Source organism: Acomys minous (assembly GCF_964271855.1).
Source record: "Acomys minous genome assembly, chromosome: 5".
NCBI lineage: Eukaryota > Metazoa > Chordata > Mammalia > Rodentia > Muridae > Acomys > Acomys minous.
In genome coordinates, this window is record NC_140494.1 from 113,023,347 (window position 1) to 113,041,961 (window position 18,615).

Below are 18,615 nucleotides of genomic sequence, written 5' to 3' on the forward strand. Positions count from 1 at the left end.
AACCTAGTTCAGGAGAAATGCTCTAAATGGCCTGTGTGGTACCCAGCCATTAATGTCTATGGCTTCAAAACCTCTATAAAATATGTGTCGTGCTATATAAGGTGGGCATAACAAATTCAGTGTTAGTGAAATATTTATATGAGAGCTCACATATCGTTATGGGGGAACTGCTAGCTCTACTTTTCACTACTTCTGCATTTCAGTGTAATAGAGAAAACTATCAAATTTATCAGATCAAAATTACCAAGGGCTAGGTAACTGATTTCAAAGATTAATTCACTAAGAAATCTTCCCCATCACTTATCAAAAAGCATTTCCATTAAACCTGATAGTTATACCAGATCAATTTAAAATATTTAATTCCTAAGAGTAGCTTTTATCTCAAATACCGCTGTGCAGATGAACTTGGAAATTACCTGTTCTTGAACCTCCTGATAATCCACAAGGGGTATAAGTGTGCCAACAATAACATGAAGATGGTTTTCTAGAGCATCCTTACAGTTAGTTACAGCTGTCTGACAAACTCGACTTAACAGGTCACAGCAAAGGGAAAAGCTACGCAATGACACATCTGTGAAATGAGAAGGTCTAGACAGGAAAAACAATGAATGAATGAATGAATGAATGAATAACAAGGTCGAAGAAACTACTTTGAAGTAATATATTCAAGTCATTTTTACTCAATGTCTCTAATTCTTACATGACTTGATCGAAAAGTCACTTGCCTATCTAATACTTCAATGGTTACAATCCAAAAAAAAAGAAAAAGGATGCCAAAAAGATACAGAATAGGCAATCCTAAGCACCTGTTTTCTGATAGAATTACTGCAAAACAAGAAAGCTGTCACAATCAGAGAGAGAGAGACAGAGAGAGAGAGAGAGAGAGAGAGATCCAAGAACTGAAAGCCAGCAAACACTGAAAGCCAGCCCTAGGAGTCATTTTTTGTAAACAAAAGTCTTATTATTCTCACGCTCTGCCCATCCGCAGTACTCTTGATATTCAAAGTAACTCTAAAGGGTAGTATCAGAAAGAAAGCAAAGGAAATGAAGTCTCACTGAATACACACTGCAAAAAAATAAAAATAAAACAAACAAACAAATCACTGACAAAACAGCTGCCTGATGGTGGCTGGTGCTCAGTAATAAAAATAAAAATAAGACAAGAAGGGAGGGAGTAAAGGAAGGAAGAAAGAGAAGAAAAAAAAAAAGATCAAACAAGGTTTGGATGATGGCTCAGTGGGTAAGAGTGTTTAACTGAAGGCACAACAACCTAAATTCTAATCCTAAGCACCTATATAGAGACCCAGGCATGGCTGTTCATGTCTATACCACAAAACTATTCAAAGGACGTATTCAGGACATTCTCCACAGTTGAGCGGACAGTGGGGACTGACTTTCACACAAACTCTGGTGCCCCATATTTGGCCATGTCCCTTAGATGGGGAGGCCTGGTGGCATTTAGAGGAAGGATAACAGGTCACCAAGAAGAGACTCGATACCCTATGAGCATATACACGGGGAGGAGGTCCCTCTTAGTCACAGACATAGGGGAGGGGAGTAGGGCAGGAAGCGGGAGGGAGGAATGGGAGGATACAAGGGATGGGCTAACAACTGAGATGTAATATGAATAAATTAATTTTTAAAAAAAGGACTTAAAAAAAAAGAAAACAGAAACATTTCCTGAAGAACTTCAGGCACTGGAGTTACTAAAAGAAGAATCAAAACAATTTTTTAAAATTTAAGAATAGGAGCTGGGTGTAGTGGTGCATGCCTTTAAAATCCCAGCACTTGGGAGGCAGAGGCCACCAAATCTGTCTCTGTGAGTTCCAGGCCAGCTTGGTCTACAAAGAGAGTTACAGGATAGCCAGGACTACACAGAGAAACCCTGTCTCAAAAATCAAAACAAAAGCAAACAAACAAGAACAACAAAAAAACCCAACCAACGAACCAAACAAAAAGGAGTTGAGACTAGGACAGAGGTTACCAAAGACCAGAGAGAAGGGCTATGGAAGGCTGGGAAAGAGACGTGTGGGCACCAGGTTACAGCTGAAGGGAGTAACTGTGGATAACAATTGTGTAGACGAAATAGAATTTTCATTCTTTTAAGACACAAAAATGACAAACTGCTCTGCATAGTTTCTTATAAATCCATTTTGCTGTGCCTGTTTTGTTTCGGTTTTTTGTTTTAGTTAGCTCTAGAAGTTTGTCATTTTTGTGTCTTAAAAGAATGAAAATTCTATTTTATCTACACAATTGTTATCCACAGCTACTCTCTTCATAGCACACTAAAATGTCTCATTCCCCAACTGTAACTCAGTGCCCACAGGTCTCTTCATCCTGATAATAAATGAAAGGAAAAAAAGACCTCATTTATACTAGCTACAAAAAATTTAACTTTAAACAGGAACAATCTCTACAAAACAAAAACAAGAAACTAGTAAAATATTAATGAAACAAGAGGGAAATCCTTTAATCACTGAATAATTATTAAAATGCTCACTCTACCCAAAGCACCTATGTGATTCCTAAAGATACTAATGACTCTTTAGAGAACTAAAAATAAATAAATAAAAATTCTAAGATTCAGCTAGAATACACACACACACAATTTCAATAGCCAAAACAATTTAGAGTGAAAAGAACAAGAGTGTAATACCACTTTTGATGACATAGGTATAGTAGCTAAAATAGAATGAGATTAGCATGAAAATTTACATACAGACCAATGAAATAAATAGCGCACAGTGTTCCCCTGCACTCCCAGGATACGGGAGAGAGACAGGGACTCTGTCGTCAACTTCAGGACTCCACATGCACTCATGTCCAACACACACATGTCTGCACACATGAAAGACTGCTAATACACCAGTGCGATATATTTACCTTTTGTTGATATAGTGAATCAAATTATAAATAACATCTCGAAGAACAAAGGCCCAAGCTCCTCCCAAGGTACTTTTTATATCTTCCAGTAATAAACTAACAAACAAGTGATATATCTTAAGAATTCTGTGCTTTTTATAGATATTATTTGTCTCAGCTGCTTGTTCACAAATGGCCAGAAGAATTTTCTGATAGGAATCCTACAAAATAGATACACATTTAGAAAAAAATTAAAATCAAATATTTGACTACAACTAAAACAATTTATACCTTACTAAATGATCATTTGGTTATGAGCTTGATATCAAATGCAAAATATTACATTGAAATTATTAAGAGTTCATTTCACTTTTTAAAAAGTTGCCACATTAGTTTTCAGAAAGTAAACTGAAACTCAATAAATTATGATCAAACAATAAACATGTTCCTGAGCCAATTAATAAAGGCAGTGTCATAAAATCCTGGCCTAATATGTACTACATTTAGTTAACATTGATTACTAAAGTTGTACTAAAATACAACTTGTAAATCAAGTATGTTCCTTTCTAAACTAGTGAAGTAAAATTTCATATTCTCCCCTGACCCCAAGACACAGATTTTCTAACTGAAAAGGACTTTTCTTACTAATTATACTAGTAATGCAATGTATACTTACAGGGATTTTAGAAAGAATTTCTAAAATGCTTTTAAACTTGGTTTTATGACAGTTACTGATGTAGGCAAATGTTGCCTTAATAACATGTGATGGAAAATATGGTGGATTAGGAGCAGGATCCAAATCCCTGAGGAAATATAAGGAAAAAAAGGAGTTACTTAAAATAAAAAATTGTATCAGTGAACTTTCAAAATGAAGATTTATATAACTTTTTTTAAAAGATTTATTTGTTATTATGTATACAGTGTTCTGCCTGCATGCACACTGCAGGCCAGAAGAGGGCATAAGATCACATTGTAGATGGTTGTGAGCCACCATGTGGTTGCTGGGAATTGAACTCAGGACCTTTGGAAGAGCAGTCAGCACTCTTAACCACTGAGCCATCGCTCCAGCCCCTTAAATAACTTTCAAGTCACAAAACTGTTTTCGATAAACTATTTAGTTTTAAAAATCACTAGCAATAAAACAGTTTCCACACATGAATTGTCCCCATGGACTTAACATCACATGATTTGTTTAAGTCAAGGGAGGCCTAGAGCTGGGCCTTGGATAACCTGCCTTCAGGTCTGATTTACGACTATACCAGTCAGTGTACTTCAAGACCAACAGTCTCTTAAGCCAGATGATGCATTAGAGTAGCAGTAATGTTATTAAAAATACAATTATAAAGTCTAAGCATTTCCCCAGTAAAACTACTAATTTATATACTTAACATAGTTAGTATATTTAAAAGTTAAGTATTTTCAGCAGGACACAGTGGTGCACGCCTTCAATCCCAGCACTGAGGAGGCAGAAGCAGGCAGATCTCGAGTTTGAGGCCAGCCTGGTCTACAAAGCGAGTTCCAAGTCAGCAGAGCTACATAGTAAAACCCTTTTTTACAAAAACAAAATCCAAACAAAATATTTTGGGGACTGGAGAGACAGTTCAGCAGTTAGGAGCACAGGATGCTTTTGCAGAGGGCCCAGGTTCAACTCCTAGCACACACATGGTGGCTCACAACTACAACTGTAACTCCAGTTTCAGGGCTGGGTGTTGGTGACTGGAGGAGAGCTCTAATGCCCCCTTGTGGCCTCCACAGCCACTGCATGCACATGATGCACAGACACACTTACAAAATCTTTTTAAATCTTTTTAAAACTAAGAAATTTCAAGTAGCTTACAAACAAGCTTTTTTAAAAAATCACTTTAATATTCATATACAACCAACTGACTCCACATCTAAATTAAACTGGACAGTTAGGAATACCATAAAGAAAAGAAGACAGAGAAAGAAGGCGTGGCTAAGAAGAGAACCAATAATAAAACACAAAGAAAAAGTTAAAAGGCATTTGGTAGCTCGATGCTTAAGTATCATAGAAAGAGTGAAAAGCAGTTTCCCCAAAACAGTCAGCTAGAAAGAGCAACTCTAGTAGGAAGGCTGCAGTGAAGGAGGTACGTAACTAAGGAGACACGAGCGCTCTAAGTATGAGATGGCATACCCTGAAAAATCACAGAGCGCAGTGCTTTGACTGGCATCAGAATCAGCTGTTTCATGCAACGTCATAAGCAACTCCACCACAATCTCTGGTAAATTACTAATGAATATTTGATCAATCTGTAAAAACACAAAATTAAAATATATTAAACACTTTTATTATCTGTGACTTTCACAACAGCACAAAGGGTATGTATTAATTCCTTATTTCATAAGCAAAAAAATAAATAAACAAATAAAAGATAATCGAGCCCAAGTTCTGCAGTGAAACCCTCTATGCTTTCTTCTGCACAGCCAATCAATAGACTGAGCTGAGCAGAGCGAAATCATAACCAACCAACCCTCCTTACCTTTCTATTTTACAGATTTGTTGTTGTTTTTCAAGTCAGGGTTTCTCTGTGTAGCCTTGGCTGTCCTGGACTCGTTTTGTAGACCAGGCTGGCCTGGAACACACAGCGATCTGCCTGCCTCTGCCTCCTTGAATATTGAGATTACAGGTGTGTGCAACCCCACCTGGCTTATTTTATAGAATTTTAATTGACTTTACATTTAGCATTAAATTCCTTAAACTGGAAGTTCTCCAGGGAGCAATTTTCCATAACCTGCACTGTTCCTTCATTTGCATTTTTTATATTTTTGGTTGTGAACCTAGCCCTTAACGGCTGAGCCATCTCTCCAGCCCTGCATTTTATCTTTTGTATTTTTGGTTGTGAACCTAGCCTTTAATGGCTGAGCCATCTCTCCAGCCCTGCATTTTATCTTTTGTATTTTTGGTTGTGAACCTAGCCTTTAACGGCTGAGCCATCTCTCCAGCCCTGCATTTTATCTTTTGTATTTTTGGTTGTGAACCTAGCCTTTAATGGCTGAGCCATCTCTCCAGCCCTGCATTTTATCTTTTGTATTTTTGGTTGTGAACCTAGCCTTTAACGGCTGAGCCATCTCTCCAGCCCTGCGTTTTATCTTTTGTATTTTTGGTTGTGAACCTAGCCTTTAACGGCTGAGCCATCTCTCCAGCCCTGCGTTTTATCTTTTGTATTTTTGGTTGTGAACCTAGCCTTTAACGGCTGAGCCATCTCTCCAGCCCTGCGTTTTATCTTTTGTATTTTTGGTTGTGAACCTAGCCTTTAACGGCTGAGCCATCTCTCCAGCCCTGCATTTTATCTTTTGTATTTTTGGTTGTGAACCTAACCTTTAACGGCTGAGCCATCTCTCCAGCCCTGCATTTTATCTCGTAGCCATTCACTAACTCTTTAAAGATCTTAACTGTTAAAAAAAAATTCTTTGTGACTGGCAATAATTCCCCTAGGTGCCTTATATCCTGATAGCGGGTGATAATGCCCAAATCTGCAGACAGCACCACCTTTCATCACTAGTCACTAAAATGAGTCCTCTGAGGTAGATTTCTCACCAATCTGCTCCTGCTCCAGGTAACCTGACAAGGGGCAGAAGTTCTCTAGAATTCTCAGCAAGCATCTAGGATCCCTGCTCCTGGGCTTGTATGTGCGAGCTGCCAGCCAAGTGGAGACTTTATGTGAACGCAGGGATATGAGCTCACGTTGTCCTACTTAAGCAGCACTTTACCAAGTCATGTCCCCAAGCCCAATAACACTAACCTTTGAAGTGTACGTCTTTTATCAGTAGATAAAGGTAGAAAGACTGAAGCTGTACCTGTTTTCCTAGTAAGTCTTCTCTCTTGAGTGTGTCATAGACCTGGGTGGCAGTCTCTCTCTTCTGTGCCATGCTGCTGTCTCCTGTGCCCTCGTAGGCGAAGTAAGGAAGGATGTGCACAAGAATCTTCGGAAAGCAGTCTGTCAGCAGACTCCTCCAGCTCTTCTGAATCCGATTAGCCATGGACTTCACCTCATCAAAATGGCTTCTAATCACCAAGTGTGGAATCAAAATCTTGTAACAAGATCTGAAAAGGTAGAAATTTAAAATTTAGGTTATAAAAATTTTCAAAGTAAAATTTTACATCAAAATTAACAAAATGCTTTAACGGTGTTTAAGATATCACTTGAGGTCTTTACATACTTTTTACACTTTTAATTTTTTTTAAATCTGTTTAAACTTTTATGAATATAGGTGTTTTGCCTGAATGTATGTCTATATACTGCCTTGCATGTCTGGCACCTCTGAAGCCCCTTCAACCACCTGGATATAGGGTCTTCTGTAGTACAGGCTGGTACTGAACTCCCTAAGTAGATGAAAATGACCTTGAACTACTGAACTCCCTGCATCTACCTACCATCAGAGCGCTGGGGTTACAAGTGTGCCCCAGTGTCTGGTGTATATAGTCAGTGCTAAATCCAGAACTCTGAACATGCACAGCATGCACTGTACCAACTGTATACACACACAGCAGTGTACTGTACCACATGAGCTACACACATGACATGCACTGTATCAACTGAGTACACACAGCATGCACCATACCAGTGCATCCACTCTTCCACTCTACTGAGTACACACATGACATCCACTGTACCAACTGAGCTACATCTCAATCCCCACAAAATCACTGCAATAAGCTTTGATATCTGATAGAAATAATGATTAAATAATCTCCTATCAAGCAATAGGAAAGAAAATCAAGCAGGAAACAATTACCACTAGTAATTAATCTTTGATAATTTTCCAAAAGGAAGATATTCATGTGTAAACCAAGATGCATAAGGTACTGCATGACTTACTCAGAAATACACAATTGATTACTAATATTGCTTCCAGCAATCCTAATTTAAGTACATCCTTTGATACATTCTTAATTGGTCTTTTTTTTTTTACCAGGCTACTTCCTAAATGAAATTAGGGATGCGAAAGGTGGGAGGAGAGGTTTTCAAACACTATTGCACACATAGATAAACCTACCTATAAAAATCCTCAACACTTGTATAGTTTAGTAAAATAAAAGGAAAAGAAGCTAAGTTGTATTCAGTATCTTGAAGGTTCAGCCATTCCATAACCAGGTAATCCAGATGAGAAGCCATGAAGTCTTCTAAACATCGGCATCCAAACGATTCAGAGACTTTCTCTAAAACCTGCACAAAAGAAAAACGTAACGTTTACGAAAATAAGAACAATCATCATACTGGTCCTTGTTAATACTTAAAATAGAACTTTATAAGTTACCCAATAATTTTCTACCTTCATTTCTTCATCAATACATGACACAAGGATAATAAATGAGAAATGGAAAATGTATTCAATATAACTGGCAAAGCATCCAACACATACAAAATGAATAATAAACATTAAATAAATAGCATAAATTTATACAGCTGATGGTATCTCAAAGGAAAGTTAAAGGAAAAATTATTATTAGCCTGACATCCAAACTTTTAAGAATCTCAAAACACACCACTTTGTTGTTTTTAAAACACATAATTCCCATCATTTGACTTTACTACTGAAGACTCAGGAACCAGATGCTGGGGTGGAGCCCAGCTGACCTTCCTACTCTGCCAGACACCTCAGAAGGAAACAGCTTTCTCAGTCTCCACACTGTCTTACATTCCCTTCTACCCAACGTCCCTCTTCCCTATTTTTTTTTATGTTCACTCCCTGTCAATTGGTTGCTTGTTCTGCTGATGATTGGCTTTATTTAGCTCCTATTCACAGAAAGCTCTTGGATTAAAGAGCTAGGGCTGAACTATATCACAACTACTTGTTTATTATAAACAGAAAACTCTTGGGTTTAAAGGTGTGTGCTAGGGCTGAGCCACAACACAACAAACAGGTTTTTCTAGTATACAGTCTCAGAGTTCACAGTGTGATCAAATACCCTGCAACATCACTTGAATAATCAGGCAGTATAATAAAATACTTTTAATACCAATCGGTAAAAGGCTAACTCATTTAAGACCATTCCTTGCAGATTGGCCTACAATAAAGCTCCATGGACCCCATGCTGGTACAAAGTTAGTTGCTATCAGCCCACACTCACATTAAAACCTCCAACAGGAACTTGCAGAGGTTATGAATTTAGAATGGAAGAACAGGGAGGGCTGCCACATTATATAAAAGTGGGGTGACACGGTTGCAATGATTGAGCCCAGGCCTCTTCTCTAAATGTAACCTAAAAGCCACACTGCCCTCATCTTTGTTTTCGGGGCTTGTAAAATCCCAATGTGCTGCTGCACAATCCCTGAGGCAAAACCATCCTAACATCTCCAAGTGTTTCCCTCAATAAACCCTGTTCCAGAGAATATAGCCTGTGTAGAGAAAGACCACTCACTTCTGCTTAGCTTCAGCGAGTGCATTATCAAATGCTCTTAAAGTGACTGAGTATTAAGACACACTGGATACAAATTCAGATATCACTGACAGAAGTATTAGTTTGGCTGCGGATGGGGGTATAGCTCAGTAGTACAGCGCTTACTTACTCAGTGCAGGCGCTGAGTCCAAGCCCCAGCAGTGTAAAGGACAAGAGCATGCGAGCATGCACACCCCCACACACCCCCATTCAGCTTCTTGTTAAGATTCCAAATCTAAAAAAAACCTGTTTCTAATGTCAAATGCCACATACAAACAACATGAAAGCATTCATCATACCTTTTTCACAAGGTGAGGTTCTAATCCATTTTCCTTCACAGATTTGCATAAGGCAAACAAAGCCTGTTTTTCACAGATAGGGCTACAGTGCAAGACCACAGCTATCATCATGAGTAAGACAGATTTTCTGTTATAAATCTCATCCAGAAGATCAGGGTTCTGAGTATCATGTAACTTTAAAAAAAAAAAAATCGTAAGAATAACGGCATAAATATCTTAAATGGTAAAGCAAGCAAGCAAGCTTAAATCCAAGTATTCTCTAACCTCTAAGTAGCCTGCAGTGCTTAAATCCTACAGTAATGACCTACGAGGAAAGACTTGAGCAATGAGCTTTTCTATAGTTAAGAAAAGCTGCTATTTCTAAGATTTAATGGGAAGAATCACAAAAGGAAAAAGATTTTCGCAAGGCAGTAAGTGGTTTGAAGAACAAGAAGTATTAATAGTTTTTCCACTACAAGGTGTTATTCCTAAGAGGACTTCTATTATTAAGACATCTTTAGTGTTTCCTTCTTTTAAAAAAAACACTGCATATATATTATCAAAAGAAATAAGAAAGTCTTGCAAGTAGAATGACATGCTTTCAGTTTAATGATCAATCACATTCTAAAGATCCCCAACGGCACCCATCTGCATTTTTAAGTTTTATTCTTATGTGTGTGGTGTTTTGCCTGCACGTATGTCCACGTACAGTGCCTGCAGAGATAGATACCCAGAGACTGGAATTACAAAGGGCTGTGAGCTGCCACCTGGGTGCTGGGGATCAACTTCTGCTCCTCTGGGGGTGCAGCCAGCACTTTAACTAACACCCATTGGAGCCCCTGTCTGAATCTCCCCTAGCTGAACTCACTCTACAATCCAAATCTAATTCAGTCCTTGAATAGTAAAGTAAGGTCATAGGCACACACCACCATATACAGCACTTTTTGGTGTTTTGGATTTTTATTTTAACTAAACACAAGCTCTTTTAACTTCTGTATATTAAATACCCATTAAAGACCATCCTCACAAAAACACCAGGTAAGTTAGAGCAAAAGTAATTGCTATTATCTGACTCATTCTGACCTATAATTTTTCATTCAGAAAAATTTTATTTAGTCCATACAGATGCCTTAGATCAGTTTTATAGTGTAAACTACTAAGTACAAATTCCCATCTCAAGTGAGCTAAGGAAACGTAACACAGACAGACCACAGATCTGAGTGCGAGCGTGTACATGTTAGCAGAATTACCACTTCTTTTATTCCTGCCTCTGCTGTTGTGTATGCATTTTTAAAAGCTGCTTGCTGAAACGTCGAAGGAAGTGCTTTCAAGCATCTGGAGGAATCTCCTTGAGTCATATCCTGAAATAATCTTTAAAAACAAACAAAAAAAATCAATTTATTTCAACCCTACATATCAAAGTATATAAGAGAACAAAGTAAAGCCCTCCATGAGGTAAGTACACCAGTTCTTCCTTTGAAAGGCTACTTTAGCAGTTCAGACCATCTGCTCAATGTTAAGGTCCTTAAACTATTTCTCCTGTAAGAAAAGAAGATTGCAAAGATTTTTAACTACTGGTCAGATTGGAACATTAAGCTCACGCTGTCAGAAAGATTCACTGTCCTCTTACCAAACACTAATCACAAGAGTCCACAAACGTCTCTGTCAATCTAACAGTGAATCACCCCACAGGTGAGTAACTTCATGCTTCAATGTTCAGTTTATACTATATTTTATGTGGAGAAAGGTTATCAGTGCCTCTGATATAATATCCATATTTAAGGCATCTCTGTAAAAAATTTTGTCCTTGATATTTAAAATAAAAATTTTGTTATTTTTGATCCCTTTGTTTTGCTAGCTTCTCTTCAAATAGTCCAACATTAAATGTCTTAACAAATCAGACACGAAAAAAACCAAACAAATCCTACTTACTTAATTTTTTTTTTCTCAAAACTTAGGATTTTCCCCCATGATACCACTACAGAGTAGCGATTTGAACTCCCACAAAGAACCATTAGCAATCTTGACAATGAACTAATTTCTTACTAAAACAAATGAAAAATGAGACAACGCCTGGTTCATGGAAATACCACTGTCACACAGTCAATGTTTGGAAATATTAGTTCTAAAATCATAGAACAGTGGTCTTCAACCTTCCAGATGCTGCTTATTCCTTTAATACAGTTCCCCACATTGTGGTGAACCCCAATCATGAAATTATTTTTGCAACTACCTCATAACTGTAATTTTGCTACATCATGAATTGAATAATGTAAATATGTTTTCCAGTGGTCTTAGGCAACTCTCACAGGGTCGTGACCCACAGGTTGAGAATCACTGTCATAGAGCATGTGACTACTAAGACAATTTCATTATGGTGGCCTTCTTTTACTGGTCACTTAGGTCTGAATAACATGCATTTTCCAGCTTTGACGGTTTTAAAGTAGGACATGATTTCTTTCCTAAACACATTCAATTATTTCACCAATTGTCAATGAACACCCACCACAGCCAAATGTTATTTTAGGCTAAAAACAACATCTTATGAAATGAGAAAATTACTATCTTATTGACTCACATGAAGCCATGGTAACATCCAAACATTCTACACCTCCTGAGGTAGCAGCAGACACATCTTAATTCAATTCAACGGCTTATTACCTCCATAGCACTAAGCAAATTACCTCTCAATGCCAGCATTTTCACTTGTAAATTTCAGAAAACAATGTTATCTAAGTGACAGAACTGTAAGATTAAAGAGAAAACATAAACATAAACCCTAGGCTCATGTGTGTACTGATTAAGTGTAAGTTGCTGTTAACATCGCAGCCTGTGGAGACGCTGTGCTGCCACCAGCACTCCAAGAGCTTCCTGAGACCTCAGCGCATTACCTGCTGACTGACCCTGCAGCCAACATCCGAACTTGATGGTGCTCATCGGCCAGAAACTGTGGAAATACTTCATTTACAGGAAAGTCTTGTCCCTTTACATTAAGAATCGCCCATTTGCAGTATGGATCGGCCTAAAATAAAATAACAATTAAGGTTAAATACAAAATGCAGAAATAAAGGTAGCTTTACTCATCCCAATACTTTCTAGTAACACGGAGTGACTCACCTCAAGCAGAGCTTGAAGACACTTTACTAATGCCATTCTTACAGAGAATACACATTTCTTCTCCTTTGTCAGATGCCTGAAATTACATAAGACTTTCAATGTAATAATGATTCAAACAAAGCAAAGACAAAAAAAGAAATCAATGGTTATTAATGTTATCACAGGTTATTTCCAAAATTGTTTTAAATGAATTCACATTATATAGAAAATGCCAGTATATTTATATTCCCTAAAATTCAAGCTAACTTAAAAAAAAATTCATTTGTTTTGTGTCTTGAAACTGACACACTTTGGGTACCCATGCTATAGCAAACTAAAGATAAACAAAATATCCTTTAAGTTTTGGTCATTACAGCATAGAATTACTTAGAGAAGTCCTTATTAATCAAACAGAATGAAGTATGTAAGGTACATGTATGTGATCTTCTATACGTATCAAATATGATGTTGTTGGGACAGCGAGATGACTCGGTGAGTAAAGGCACCTGCTGGGCCTGAGTTCAATCCCTGGGACCCACATGGCAGAAGAAAAGCTGACTCTCACTAGTTGATCTCTGACCTGCACATGTGCACCATGGCATGTGCTCCTGGACTTCCCCATAACATAAATAAAATGTTAGATGTTAAAATGTTGACGTAAGACTATGAGTGATATAAACAGTGACAAAGCCAGCTGGTTCAGTTGGATGACCAACAATTCAATTGGTTTAGGATTGTTGTACTTTTTTATGCAACATCCATGTCAAGTTGTTATCTGATTTAAAATTTACAGGGCCATATGCAAAACACTTTAGAAAATAAAAATAATATATATAAAACATGTAGCTTTTCCATTATGGACTGGAAGACAGAGCTGGGGAAACGGCTCAACGGAAAAAGTACTTGCCATGTAAGTGTGAAAAGCCACAGAATGGACCTCTAGAACTCATGCAACATAAGATGCAGCAGCACCATGTGACCTCAGCACACCTACAGCAAGATGTGAAGCAGAAAACGGAGGAACGTGTGGACCTGGCAGCCTGGTATATGCAGCAGCAAATAGCCACAAAGTGAGGGCTGACCCCCAAAGCTCTTCATTGATTGTTACGGGAGTACAGCGACACACATGTAACCACACTCATACAAGGGAACACTCACACAAACATGCACACCAAGGAAAGGAAGACAGACTATGTATGCTATTGTTAAAAGATTCAAAATGCTACAAAAGATAATCTGGAAGAAAATCACTAATGTACAGAGTTTACATCTGCATCCAGAGGTAGAAAAGCAACTAAAGATGGAGACTTAACATACCAAAATGCTCCAATCACCGTCAGGAACTGTCCTTGAGCATTTCTTGAGCTCTCAGTGTCCACAATGCTCTGGCCTAGGTTTGTCACTATATGAAGAACATTGCTTAAAATTGTTTTACAAACATCTTGGTCACGACGATGCAGAGAACACACAAGGCTGTGGTAGAAAAGGTTTAACGTTATAAGCTTACAAGAACACGGCAGTTAGTTCATAATTTAAAGTGAGCATAACATATGGCTTTCGTTTCTTACGATAATGGTTTCAGAAGTTCAACAACATCTTCCACTGGCAACGAATGCTCTTTTCCAGGAAGATCCTTCAAAAGCACTAAGTACTACATGGTGGGGGGAAAAAAGCCAGCTTTACCCACAGACCATTTACTTTTAAAAGCATATATAAACACAATTAAACATGCACATAGCTGTAAATTTATAAACACAGCATATAATAAAAATAATTAAAAATATCTTTACAATCAAATACTAGATTCAAAACTCAGCCCAACAACCATAACTTAAATGGTAGAAACTCCTGACCCTATGCCCTGGAAAACATATACTCTCCCATGGGGGATAAGTCAACCATCTGGCCAGGTAACTAAGGGCTAAACACTAACCTCTATTGCTGGAATCAATAAAAGATCATTACTGTCATCCCCACAGCTAAAAGATAGAGAATCTGAGACTATACTCTGTCTCTACACTCCCACAATAACGTCTGCTATGGTAAGTTCAATGGTGAAAAACTACTGGATTCTGGGAAGCAAAGATTAATTGAGAAGTAAAATATCCTAAGCTACCTACTTAGCACGACAACTTTGTGACTATGTGTTACCACACACACAAAGAGCTGTTCTGTAAGTGAGCATTTATAATGGTAGTTATGACTGAGCAGTCAATGCCTCAGAGGTGTTACGTATTCTCCAGTTATACCAAGAAAGCCTAGATGTTTCTTACATACTAATAAAGAGTCTGTTGCAGTCCTCTTCACTGCCTAACATGAGAGTCATATGTCATTTACTGAGAATGTAGAATGATTTTACACTACGAAAAGCACAAACCCTTCCCACAGGGGTAGGTCAGGGGTAAGACTACTATATTATTCATGAAGAACGATGTTTATGGTCCAACAAGATACAATGAGACATATTTTTAATAGAGAATGCCTGTGCATGTTCAGGACATCCATGACAAGGGATTTAATTGTATGGACCGGTTATGTCTGCGAATTTACTAGAACCAAAGAGATAACCTTGAACACAGCCAGAAGATATTCAATGGACAAGGAGTTATTTCCAACTGCTTACTGGGAATGAAGGACGGACATGACCCACATGGTAATATCTTAGCTTCATAGAAGGTTACTGGGTAAAGAAATCCATTATTTATTTGTAGGAAGGTAGGGCTCTCATTTTGTCTTATAAAGACAAACAAGGGAGTTACAAGTTTGCACAGAGGAAAAAATAAGCATAAAGTCATGAATTGGAACTGAAGGTATAGATTAATAGCATTAGTTCAAAGGCCAAGATTTAGACTTCAAATTCCATGTTATAAGTTATTTTTACAGTCTTGTTGACTGCTGTTTACACTCATAATCTCTCGGCCCCAGGAAGAACGATTGTTTAGCACAGGCCTGCCTAGGCTACAGAAGGAAAGCTTGTCTCAAAGAAGATGTTTCTTGTCCAGTCAATAGTAATTCAAAAGAACTATATACCAAGTAATACTCAAAATTAATGCTTCAGCATTCTCTTCGATTCTTTTCACAGCATGTTAAAAGAAACAATGAGAAATCTAGGCACAACAGCAAGCATCTCTTACCCCATTTATTCACTGAAACTGTTCAACCTGGTCTTGGAAACACACACACACACACACACACACACACACACACACACACACACACTATCTATCTATCTATCTATCTATCTATCTATCTATCATGACTAGTCTTATATTTATCTTTCAAAAGTTATTTTTAATCCTTCAAAATTACTGTCCTACTCTCACATATCCAACTATTACATTTAAATGGCAAAACCAGACAAAAATCAAAATGCTTCTTCAATCCACTTGACTCACCATATGCAGGTGGAGAGACTTAGTAAGATCCAGTGTGCTAGAATCAAGCAGCATTAACAATTTTCTTCTAATATCAGCTCCTCTAAAAGATACAGTATTGTTCTGAGATGCAGTTACACATAGACATAAAAACCTAAGCATGTCTAAAAGAAGATGATCTTGCTTCGACAAGTAGTCAGCAGCTAAAGGATTCATAGCACCTAAAAAGAAAAGGCATTTATTAACACTAGGAAAGGGGCACAGCAGACAGATAACTGCAAACATCTTTCCAGCTTTCCAAAATCAAAATAAACTATCATTTAGTTAAAAAAAAAAAAACAACAACTATTTTTAATTCTTCCATGGAGAATAAAATAAGAAACTAATAAATTTGATTTTTAAATGACAGTAATTTAAAATGTGTAGTAAGGAGGGACAGTGAAGTTGGCTCAGCAAGTAAGAGCCCTAGGTGAAGAAGAGAACCAACCCCTGGAACACTGTGCTCTAATCTCCACCTGTGCCCACATTAACGCACAGGAACACAAGAAATAATGAAAACAGTATGTGCCTGGGCATGATGGCACACACTATTAATCTCAGTACTTGGGAGGCAGAGGCAGACGGATCTTTTTAAGTTTGTAGGTCAGTCTGGTCTATGGAGTGAGTTCCAGGACAGGGACTCAGAGTTAAACTCTGTCTCCGGGGGTGGGGGCAGGAGGAAGAGTCTTAAATGTATAGAAAAGAACTATGCAAGTAGACTAAACCTAGGGGAAGTGAATTTATCATTAAAGTTCCTTTCAATGAGGCCCCTTATGGGGTCCAATTAATATAAATGGTAAAAGAAACTCCAAGCAGTAAACACTTACCGACAGTATTCTGGTTCTCTCCGGGATCACTTGTGTCACTTACAATACTAGCCGGGCAACCACTGAATAGACCTGCAGATGATGGACCCTGGGCCTCCATTAGGTTCTCATCAGCATCATCTTTCACTGAATGCACTTCTCCATAATTAAATGGCTTTTTCATACAGGATGCCTTTAGAGGAAAAACAAAGATGCTGCTATCAGCTTCTTTCAAAAGCACCCTAATCTATCACTTTATACGGAAGTGGATATATAAACTGGAATCTGTTTAGATAATAACAAACCTTTAAAAATAAAAATTATCATGAGCCAGCAAGGTGGTTCATGAGATAAAGCACTTGCTGCCAGGGCTGATTACCTGAGGTAAGCACCTGGAAAAAACTCCAAAAATTGTTCTGACTTCTACATGTGCACTGTGTCACATACTGTTTCATACACACACACACACATACACAGAGGGGGGGGGGTCCCGCAGTCATTCTGTATTATATTTAAACATTCAAATACCACTCTGTACCCCTACAAACATATAGAACTATACTTTGCAACATTTAATAAAATTCTTAAAAGTTAACAGCAGAAACTGATAAAAGCATAGAAAAAGTATCAATTATTAAGACTACTCTGTAGGACAATAACAATATCCATCAAAAGCAACTTTAAAGCTGGGAACAGAGGCCATGCCTGTAATCCCACCTCTTTGGATAATGAAACAAATGAACCATTTGGGCCTAGAGTTCAAGGCCATTCTGGGCAACACAACTAAAGATCTTATCCTAAAACAAGCAAACAAACATGCTCACTAAAGTTCACATATGTCGAACAAGCACCTCAGAATCAATAAAGCTTATTAGTAAGAAAAGGACTCATACTTACTAAACTTTTACAAATATCTGCAATGTCATTCATAAGTTTTGATGTTAATAATCGTAGGAAAAAACCAGATGCAATCTTGTTTGGATTGTGCTGTAATTTAAACAAAGTTACAAGCAATTAAAAAATAAAACAAATATGTCTATTTTTGTGATGCTATTTTCTCTATCTTGAATGAAATGTAGATGAAGAGTTCAGAACTGAGGCCAAGTTATAAGTCAGGATACACCACCATCTTTCTTTGTTAAGAACAGGACTAAGTCCATTTCAAAAGGGTGGTAAACTAAGAAGTAAGCAGAACAGTAACTACAGGCTAGCCTCTTTTCTTAAGGAAATAGAAATAAAGTAAATGCTTTTATGTTTATGCATCATTAAAGTATTAGCTATTGATTCTAAGCAAAAAAGCAATTAACTATGAGGTATAGTCTTTGATTTCATGCCTTCGACACTCATATAAAATTACAGGAAAGATATTAGAAAACAAAACCATACATTATAAAGATTAAGTTGCTGTGTACTAGCTTTCAGAGGCTGTTCCTATAATTGGCAACACTCTAGCATGAATTAGCTACCCTAACAAGCCTGTGCAAAAGCAGAACAATTACACACAGTAGGACTTTTTCTATCAGATGTTACCTAAGATGATATGGGTGCTAGTGTCCTGTATCTTTGCTGGTACTCTACAGAATGAGCAACATCCCAGGATGGCGCTATTTATCATTGTAGCACTCATCACTGTGGCAGAGTCGTTATGAAAAATCACATACTTGTTAACAATGAAATTAATGAAAGTGTGCTAGCAATCGGGCACTAGCCCAAAAGGCATGTCCCACGAAAGTCTTCACTTACCAGGAGATTGGGAT

At 37.7% G+C, this 18,615-nt stretch overlaps 1 protein-coding gene across 4 annotated transcripts in view; it reads right to left on the reverse strand.

Annotated features, from left to right (window-relative positions):
* Positions 1-18,615, reverse strand: part of ATM (ATM serine/threonine kinase) — a 99,388-nt gene that overhangs the window by 53,089 nt on the left and 27,684 nt on the right. For all 4 annotated transcript variants that reach the window (XM_084784301.1, XM_084784300.1, XM_084784302.1 and 1 more), the window contains 15 exons: positions 17,756-17,845; positions 16,880-17,051; positions 16,035-16,234; positions 14,208-14,290; positions 13,957-14,112; positions 12,661-12,736; positions 12,435-12,565; positions 10,794-10,914; positions 9,565-9,738; positions 7,882-8,051; positions 6,682-6,928; positions 5,018-5,133; positions 3,539-3,665; positions 2,884-3,083; positions 417-588 (listed from right to left, as the gene is read on the reverse strand). In XM_084784301.1, the coding sequence (XP_084640427.1) occupies positions 417-588; positions 2,884-3,083; positions 3,539-3,665; positions 5,018-5,133; positions 6,682-6,928; positions 7,882-8,051; positions 9,565-9,738; positions 10,794-10,914; positions 12,435-12,565; positions 12,661-12,736; positions 13,957-14,112; positions 14,208-14,290; positions 16,035-16,234; positions 16,880-17,051; positions 17,756-17,845 (2,235 nt within the window). The remainder of the gene's footprint in view (positions 1-416; positions 589-2,883; positions 3,084-3,538; positions 3,666-5,017; positions 5,134-6,681; positions 6,929-7,881; positions 8,052-9,564; positions 9,739-10,793; positions 10,915-12,434; positions 12,566-12,660; positions 12,737-13,956; positions 14,113-14,207; positions 14,291-16,034; positions 16,235-16,879; positions 17,052-17,755; positions 17,846-18,615) is intronic.